The sequence below is a fragment of the Lynx rufus genome, unplaced genomic scaffold, assembly GCF_022079265.1.
Source record: "Lynx rufus isolate CCGP_SWC_20201006 ecotype Redwood Valley unplaced genomic scaffold, mLynRuf1.p SCAF_11, whole genome shotgun sequence".
In the NCBI taxonomy this organism is placed as follows: Eukaryota; Metazoa; Chordata; class Mammalia; order Carnivora; family Felidae; genus Lynx; species Lynx rufus.
The window spans coordinates 28517766-28527457 of NW_025814825.1; the positions used below are offsets into that span (position 1 = coordinate 28517766).

The 9692-nt window shown below is 51.3% G+C and overlaps 1 protein-coding gene across 1 annotated transcript in view; it reads right to left on the reverse strand.

The window, feature by feature from the left end:
* The window catches only part of DRGX (dorsal root ganglia homeobox), a 30285-nt gene extending 24429 nt beyond the window's left edge, over window positions 1–5856 (reverse strand). Inside the window, exons 1-3 of the mRNA XM_047072628.1 lie at window positions 5823–5856; window positions 1658–1755; window positions 651–752 (exon numbers count right to left, since the gene is read on the reverse strand). Coding sequence (XP_046928584.1) covers window positions 651–752; window positions 1658–1755; window positions 5823–5856 — 234 coding nt within the window. The remainder of the gene's footprint in view (window positions 1–650; window positions 753–1657; window positions 1756–5822) is intronic.
* Between the last annotated feature and the right edge of the window lie 3836 nt (window positions 5857–9692).

The following is a 9692-nucleotide window of genomic DNA, read 5'->3' on the forward strand; positions in this document are numbered from 1 at the left end:
GTTCCTCCCGCGCTCGGGCACATCTGCTGGGCTCGACGGGTTTGTGCACTTAAACATAATCACCGCGTGGCTTCCAGAAAGAAATCCTGCTTAGAGACGGCCACCGTGAGCCGTGCTCAGCTCTGAGGCAGCCCTTTCGCTGCTGCTGTTTAAAGATTTTTAAATTGCACACGTTCTTCGGATCCACTTCGCTGAAAAAGTCCACGTCCAGGGGAAAAGTTGGACATGATGCAATTTCTGGAAAGCAGACCCTACCCTGTTCCCATCTGAAAACACAGTTCTCTGCAATTGACCGGCCTTACCCCAGAGCGGTCAGAGCTGCTTTGAGAATAGCATCTCAGCTCTTTTTTTTTTTTTTTTTTTTTTCCAAAGCAAGGAAATGGATGTGCATTGATGTAATTTAGTACCTTAGAGACGCGGACAAATTAGTGTAGAACATTATCACTAGTTAATTATGAATGACCGATTAATCAACCTAATCTAATATTCCACATTATGTTGATGTTATTAAAGTGCATCATGAAAATGACAGATAGTCTTCATTTGCTTTCTTTGGCCAAATGTGCACTCTGCAGTCATGATGTCAAAAAAAAAAAAAAAGTTTGCCAGTTTTAATATTAGAGAGTTAAATAATTAAAAAGAAGGTTTACCTGCACTCTGGCTTCTGTGAGGTTTATTTTCATGGCCAGCTCTTCTCTGGTGAAGACATCAGGGTAGTGTGTTTGGGCAAAAACTGCCTCAAGAGCTTCCAGCTGGTAACAGGCAAAAATATTTACCGTTGAGAGGCTGCGGCTAGGTGAGAGGAGGCAGATGCATAGTTCAAATTTGCTAGGAGCCGTGAGGAAGTGGTTTCGAGGATGAAATAGGGGAGGAGGAGGGAGAAGAGAGCTCTTCGAGAAGACGCCACAGAATTAAAATTTTAACCACGGATGACTGAGGAGCTAAGACTTACAACATCGGTGCTCCCCCAAGAAATAAGAATAAGAGGAGAAGCACAAATATTCATTTGCTTTTCCATTTACATATCTTCATAGGAATCAAAGTCTAAGAGTGGCCTTACGAATCAGAGCAACCCACACAGCTTTCCCCATAAGACAGAGGAGAATAGAAACAACTAACAGAGGTCCTCACTGTGCCAGTCCCACAGAAACAAGCTAGAGGTATTTGGGTTACTTTCCCGACGGCTCCCAGTTTGCCCCAGGGGTGGCACAGACCTAAGGGAAAGAGCCCAGGTCCAGGAAACACACTATGAGGATCCCGGTTCTAGCCCTTCCATTTATGGACAGCAATACCTTCTACAAATCAGACAACTTTGGGGGCCCCGGTCTTCCCATCTCTCTACTTGGAATAAGAATGTCCTACCTGCATTTCTCAAAGGGTGATTTCAAGGTTCAAATGATATTGCTGATGTGGAAACGTTCCCCAAACTTCAGGCACATGTGAGCGATCATTATTACCGATTCACTTACTGCCTGGCGTCGTGAAGTCCAAATCACCTGCCCTCTCCCCAGACAGATTTCTTGACACATAGAGTGTTCAAGAACGATCCAGTTACCATAGTTGGCTTTATTTTAAAACACAAAGAAGAGCTGCTCAAACTCTGGGTTTTTTGGAGGCAGGAAGTAGCCGACTCTCAGAAAGGGAACGCCATCATTACCTGCTGAAGAGTAAATGTCGTCCGGTTCCGGCGCTGTTTTCTGCGCAGAAACCCATCATCGAAATCTCCTGGAGAGTGGTTGCCAAAGGGTGCAGTGCCTACTGGGAGCAAACTGAATCAGCCTGAGCAGAGGACCTCCCTGTTCTCACACCAACCCCGGACACACCTGCTCTATTCGGAGGCACCTCCAGGCATAGTCCCGTCTGTCCCAGAGCGTCTTTCTCTGCTGCTCTCATGAAGGCCCCTTCTTTTCTACTCTCTCCTGCTCTCTCCCTCTCCCAATAACCTTTGACTTCAGGCCCAACTATGCCTATTTCATAGGGCGGATGGCAACCTTACTCCCCCCGGGATGGCCAAATCGCCTTCTTGTCAAATTCCGGACTCTGTGCCAGGAAAAATCACTGGCTTGAGGCAGAGACTTCACCTGCCCTCTGGTTTCCAGCTGCACCTCTGTCCACTGTGTTTTTATCTCATCCCCTACCTACCTCTGACTCTTTCATAGAAGCCTCAACGGCTCCCTATTGCTTACCTGTTAGTTAACTTTCCCTTGTTTCTACAAACAACAAAGCTTAACAGCTGGGGGTGGGGGAGGAAAGAAAACACCAAGAGCTTTCACTGCACGTTTCTCCTAGAACTTCAGGACACGAGGAGGTAAGAAGTTTATAAATGAATATTAATTACCGTTGGTCACAGCTCATCAGCACCATAGTGGATCTGTTATATTGATGTCAATTAACAAGAGGTCTGCACCAATAGCTACTGTCCTGAATTCCAAGCAGGCTTAGACACGGCCACTCTCTCCCCTCTCCCCAGGCTCATAAAGGACCCACTGCTCTCCACTTCCCTGAAAAGAAAGGCGTCCTGTCCACCGTCCTCCCCAGCAACCTCCCAAGCCAGAACAGAGTTTGGCCCCAAACATGCATTCACATCATTTTCCAAATATGCACCATGTGCTCAACAGTCTACAATGGCCTCTTAGAAAAACAAATGAGCAAGTTCCCATTAGCCAGTGCATGCTGTACCTGCCATGGGCTCTGGTCTCAGAATCACTGCGTGTTTGGCATTAGCAGCCGGCAAGCCACACAAGCAACCTCCCTCACAAAGACCTGAGTCCCAAAGAAGCAAGGTTCTCCGGGCTCTTTAAAATTCTATCTACTAACAGGGGTCCCTCCTACTTATTATCCTGCTCTACAGTGCCACACACATCCTTTGCCATAATACCCCATGCTTCCCTGAAGCCTTCTGTTCCATCTTCTTGTCCAAACTGCACTCTTCCTAAAAACCCCAGTTACAAATATTTCTCTCCTCTCCCCTCATTGGAAACTTCAAAAGGACAGCCTCAAAGCGGTCTTATTTCCAGTATTTTGCCGGAAACCAAACTGTCTCCTTTTGAAACAAAGCACTTGATTGGCGAGGACAGAATACAGACTCTGAGATGCTCCAATCGTTATCTGCCTCAGCCTTCTAACTTACACCTGCCGGTCCTAAATTGTTTCACAATGCGTACACATAATATCTGTAGGTGAAACATCATATGTCAAATTGGATCCTAAAAAAGACTGATGGTCCATCAAATGAATAAAAACAAACAGAAAGGAGGAAAACCTCTGAAGAAACTTTTTACTTAAAAATAAGTAGACGTGTTGATAACACTATGAAAATGTTAAACCTTGCCGATAATTAAACAAAACAGAACAATGAACTGCTATTTTCACCATTCTGGCAAACATAAGATGCATAATGTTACCCAGTACAGTTAACGGTATAATAAAATGTGTGTGTTCATTAACTATTTGTAGGAGCATTAATTGGTGCAGCCTTATTAGAGGGGTAATTTGACAATATTCATCAAAAATTTAAGGGCACATACACATATTTAATCTGTGAATAAGTGTTCCAAAATAGAAAAAGAAGAACATTCCTGGCAACATGGCAATAAGGGGGAAAAAAACTACTGGAAACAGCCAAAGTTCCCATCAGTACAACATATAATGGAATATTACACAGCTGTTTAAAAGAAATCAGTAGATCTGTATATATTGACATGGAATAATCCCCAAAATATAGGTTACAAAGTAAAAAAAAAAAAAAAAAAAGCAAAGTCCGAAATGATACGGCAATATGATCTCAACACAAATAAAGCATAACACATGGGGGGGGGGTGTTTTTCATGAAGGAATCATAAGAAACCAACAATAGAGAGTATCTTTAGAAAAGAGGTGGAAGGAGGATTTCACTTCTGAATGCAGTTTTCTCTTCTATTTGAATTTCCTTAGCAGGTATATGCAGTACTTTTTAATTCAATATCAGTAGAATCCCAGAAGTGAGACTATGAGTCATGCCTTGCTTTCTCCTTTATGCCTCTCTAGATTAATAAGAAATGAAAATTAAAAAGCTGAGAGCCTGAGCGAGATGTCATATTCCAAAGGTCGGTTCTCGGCCTTTCTATCTGCCGCAGATCACCTCCTCCCCAGCAACATTAGACTAACATACAACACCACTTTCTGCAAAACTGGCTCAGGAAGACATCTTCAAAGGGATAAAAAAGGTTCTTAAAGACACGCCCCCTTTTCTCCTGGTCGTAGAATCAGCACTGAGGTGGGATGAGCCTCGGGTGAGGTGGGAAGGAAGGGTGAGCAGCATACAGTTCAGTGCACGGAAGCCATGATAAGGCCGGGCCACGACCCTCCTTAAGTGACTTCTGCAACCCACCCTGCGGACAGGGCTTCCCCTTAATTATCCAAGCAGCCCACCACCTGCCAAATACCCAAATCTTTGCCTTCCCCTCTTTAACCAGAAGAGTAGGCTGCGATATGTCAGTCAGTTCAAATCCCCCCTCCGGACCTGGGGTACAATGTCAGGGAGTGCACCTTTTAACCTCTTCATAAAGCAGATCGGCGTGGGTCCTTGGAGATTAAAGGACATGAAACGTAGGCAAGTGTCTGGTCTCCCCTTCTTAGGAATGCTGACCCGAGCTAGCAGGGCTTAAACACTGATCCTTAGCCTCCTTTAGAAAATTCTACTGAATTCTTAAAAGCTTCCACGGTTAAGACAAAACAAACTTTCTGAAATCCCTGTGCATGTTGGCCAACTGAGGCTCAGCTACTGCTCTAGGTAACTGGAGAAAAGGCGGACTAGTGTCCTCGGATGTCTCCGGGTCCCTCAGTGCCTCACCACCTCTGCCCTCCCCCATGCCTCCCTCAACGTCCTGGCCTCCAACATTCTCCCACCCCACAAATAAATCATAGGAGTAGGTTGTCAAAGCCTAGCCTGGTATTGTTCCCAGTTAGAAAAGTTCTAATAGTGCATGGCTGAGACTCTTGTTCTGAGGAAGATGCTGTTAAAAGGCCAGAATGTGTGGCTTTGCATTTGTCTGACGCCGGCGCTTAGGGGTCCCCCAGGCCCTGTGTGGGGGCACCAGAGAGCCAAGCTGTCCCCTTCTCACAAACTTACTTCCACCTAACAATCCAGTGCAGAGACCACACAAGGGATCCTGAGGCAAAATTTCTTCTAAGGCCTGGAGACCCTCAAAGTCTCAAACCCTGGCCACGGGGCTCCCCCTGGGAGTGGGGCGTGGTTGGCATCTGGGATCAGGAAATCCAGTGAGTCACAGGGAGGAGCCAAGCCAGGGCACTCGAGGGGTGCAGGGGTGCGCAGGGCCACCTAGATCCAGAGAGCCACGGTGGACCAGGACAGACGTTACAGCTTCCCGGAGCAGCACTGCCCTGTGCTCCAAGTGGGAGCAAACTACCATGGGTCGGGCTCAGGGTCCATGTCAGACGATGCGGGCCAACTCCCTAGTCTACCTTGGCTTTTCTGGATGTTTGCAAAACACCGTGAAAGATTGATGCGGCCCCCAGGGCGGGGGAGACCCGATTAGAGGCGTGACACCAGCATCTGTGCTGGGAGGACCGGCGGGTCCCTGCTGTGCCAATAGCCCGGGGCCGACTGGCCCAGGCGGGGAGGGAGGTGGGAGGCAGGTGGTGACAGGGCGGAAGGCTGGAGTGGGATGTAGGGAGGAGGCCAGGGGCACCCGTATCCAACGCCCAGAGGCTGCGACCCTAGCGGAGCAGGAACCCAACCACCCACCTGCCACACCGCCGCTCTGGCCCTTTCTGGCCAGCACCGGCCGTTCGGAGCGGCCGCAGGCGCGGCGCTTACTCACCCTCTAGCTGTGGCGGACAGTGGAAATAAAACATCGCCGACGGCCGGATCAGCTGGACGGCGGGGCCCGGGGAGAGTAACCGCTGGACAGACAAGGGGCGCGTAGCTCCGGCCTGGCTGCAAGGCAAGCATCGATAGAATCTAAGTCTCACTCCGCCCGCGCCCTGGACTGGCCCTAGTGCGCACTGGGCGTCCTCCTCCTGGAAACCACCCTCCCCCCCCCAACGCCCTAAGTCCACTGTGGGGACTGGAGGGGACGTGGCAGCCCCACCTCAAGCCCGGTCCCCTTGGGACGGCCCCTCCGTTTGGGTCCACCTCCCGGACAGCCATGCCCCCACCTCGGCCCCAACACCAAACCCGGGAAATCTGGCTCCCGGCTCTCAGGGGTCCCCCCCCCCGCTCAAGCTTTGCACCCAGGCCACCGCAGCCGGGTCCAGCAAACGCGCCAGGGCATCGGAGCGAGCTGCAGCCCTGGCCAGGAAGGCAGCCGAGCCCCAAGGCCGGACGCGCGGGGCCGGGTGAGTGGGTCGGGAGCCGCGCGTACCTCGGCGGGCTGCGGGCGAGGAAGGCCGGAGCGTGACTGCCTCCCGTCCGCACGCTGGGCTCGGCTGGAAGCGGGCGGGGCTCGGCGCGGCTGGCGCCCGCAGGACCAGAAAAGTGACTCGGGAAGTGGCCAGATGTCTTGCTGTCTGTCTACAGCGCGCGCCGCGGCTCAGCACTCGCCTTTATAATCTCACGCATAATTGGCCTTAATCTGATTATTTCCAGCGCTGTCTACAGCGAGTAACTTGGATAGGTCTATTGGGCCTTACAAATGGCCCACGTGGTGTTAAAAAAAAATCCATCATTTCTCAGCAAACATCAGAAATGTTTTCCTTCTTTTAAAAGAGGATAGAAACAACCAGCACTACCACCACCCCCAAAAAGGCATTATTTTCTGAACACTCCACCCACACCAACCCCGAGTCCCCTCTGACTCAAACCTTCTTTCTCCGTGAAAAGCTTGGATATGGGCTCGCCCTTGTCAGGCCTGGAGACTCCCGGGCTGCGAATTGACAAAGCGCTGCTAATTGTAGCCTCCGGATGGGTTTTTGGGGGGACTCTGCACACGGCTTCCCTTTCCAAGCGCCCGTACAAAAGGAAAGTTTGATTTTGTTCTCAGCAAGGGGTCCCTGAATTTATGTTCGCTTCTCCATGCAAATGATATGCGGTGGGACCCCTTCGCAATTACTTTTAAAATGCATTCGAGGCAGACACTCAGCGGAGAGAGACCGCCCTTCCCTCTGCCTGGGTGAAAATTAAACTCTAAAGTACCGGGCTGAAATTTTCAAGTCAGGGGCGCGGGATTGGATCAAATCACATAAACTGCAAAAAAAGCAAGTCTAATGGCGCATAATTGGTTCTGTAATAGCATTACACCAGGATAATAGCCCGTTACGGCCCCCTGCACTATTAAGTGCTTCCCTGGCGGAAAGCCTTTATGATATTAAAGGGGGAATATAATGATATTTTGGTTATTAAATGCGTGTAATTAATTTATGCACCACTGAAAATAAAGTTGGTATTATGACCCACTCAAGATGCATCAGAAGAGGCAAGTCAGACAACTGTTGATAAGTTTGGTGTCTGTGTTCCGTCTAGACTGCTGATTTTATTTTGGGACGATGGCTTCTTGGACAGACTGCATAAATTGAATATTTTATAAACATTCTAATGCTGCGTTCGGGAGCCCTGGCGAGGCGGTGGGTCGGGTCCCTGCACCGCCTGGGTTCCAGCCTTGATCTTAAAGACACAGTGCGTTGGAAACAAAAGGCCTGGCGACCCCACACGTGGACACCCGCCGTGGGCAAGGCGCGCCAAGCTGAAAGGCAGCGAGTGCTGGGGCCCTGGGACTCCGGTGGACAACCCTTCGGAAAACCACTGGGAGGAAGACGCGGCAACGCTCCAGCGGAGGCAGTTTAGGGCCCAGGGCACTTCAGCGGCCCCTCCTGGGCTCGGCCCGCCCTGGCTCGAGGAGTCGGCCGCGCCACTAGGAAGAAACCGCTGGAAACTCTGGCTCAGTTCAGAACGGAGAGAGCCCCGGCGACAGCTCCGCCAGGGCCACTGACACCGAGTCAGGCGGCCGGCTTCGGGGAACACACCCAGAGGACCGGGAGGCGGGTGCGGTAGCCAGAGGGGCTGGCCGGGCAGCAGAGAGCGCCGTTGCCACTTCAACCAGAGAGGGCTGGAGCCCCAAGAGCGGACCCTCCGTCAACCCAGGCCAAGAAGCTTGGCGCGCTATCTCTGTCACTTCCTGTGTCGCCCAGAGGATCCGGGCTCTCTGGAGACCTTTCAAAGAGCCTGAGGCTACCCTTGCGTGCCCGGGTCTGCCAAAAGCCCCCTCGGGCTCCCATCTGCCCTAGGCGGCAGCTCCCCGTCTGCGCGCGCTGTGAGCTCCAAGAGCCTGGTGCCCATGAAGCGAATTGAGGAAGGTATCCGGGAGGGCTTGGTCGAGATGCTCCAGGCGCACCTGAGTATCTGTGCGGGAACCCGCGGCACCAGGCGCCCGGCGCCGCATTGGCCCCCAAAGCCAACAAAGTCCAAGCCCCAGTCTCAGCTTTCCATCCCTCACATCCGCCGAAGCAGATTCCTATCAAGGCCCAGAGAGGTCCCGGGGAAGTAGACAGGCTCATCCTGGCTGGGTCTGCGGGCAGCGCACTCCCCAGGCCTCCTAGCCAGTCAGAACCCTGGACAGCGGCCCCAGACCTTCTGGGGCTGCGGGAGGGAAAAGAGGCCAGTCCCGCGGGCCCCTCTGGGGCTCTGTGCTGCGCGGCAGTGGGACCCGCCCTGCAGGATCCCAGGCTTTGAGAGACCAATCCTCTCCCGGTTCAAACCTGCGGAAGTTACTTGCGACGCGCGCTCAGCGCTCAGAGAAGGGACCGAACTCTCGACTCCGCACCCCGCGCGCTGCTCCTGTCTCTCGGCTCCAGCCTGGAAGCCGCCCGCGGCGCGTCGCTGCCTGACCATGGCCTTCGCAGCGTCCCCGACTCGAGCCTGGCCGTCTCCCCGGGGTGGACAAGTAGCCGGACTCCCGGAAAACACCCACCTCGCGCGGGGCTCGTAGCCAGCTCAGGACCCTCCGCCTCTCCTCGCCTCGCCTCGCCTCTCCCAACGTTCCTCTCCCGGAGCCGCGAGGCCGGCTCCTTTCTGTTGACAAAACAGCGAATAAACACACAGCCAAGCAACCTAGAAACGAAAGCCTACAACAAACTTTGATGACGCGAGTCCCCTTTTTCTTCCGATTGTCTCTGACACTCGGCCTTCGGAGGTGACCAATATGCATTCGCAACCGTCCCCCTCCCCCACCAAAAAGGGCGTTCGAAACGAAAAGGTTATTTTTCCTTAATTCTTGTGCGGTAAAATGTATTTTTCAATTAACCAAATTCACCGATCTGTCCCGCTTGGACACTCTGATAATTTACAGCCTAAAAGTGTACTTTCTTTATCTAAAGACCAAGGTGACTGCTTTTAATTTTCTCTAACCTCTTTACACTTGATGTTCACCAGACTCATAATGTTAATTGGCTTCATATACGGATCATCAGTTTAATGAAGAAATAAATCCTGTGTTGCTTTATGTTTTAACAGTGATTGCTTTAATGAGGAATGTGACGTGTTCCAAAATCAAAGCTGCAGGAGACATTAGAGGGGGCTTCTATTAGGACGGAAATGCTTATTTAAAGTTAAAACCACGGGTCATATTTCAACAGATTCTTACACAGCAGGCCCTCCCCACCCCCACCTGGGTTGCTTCCAGCCTGTGGAAGGAGACAATTCTGTGGTTGGTCCTCAATGCTCCTTCTTCTCCGTATTTAATTCACAGCAGCCGCAG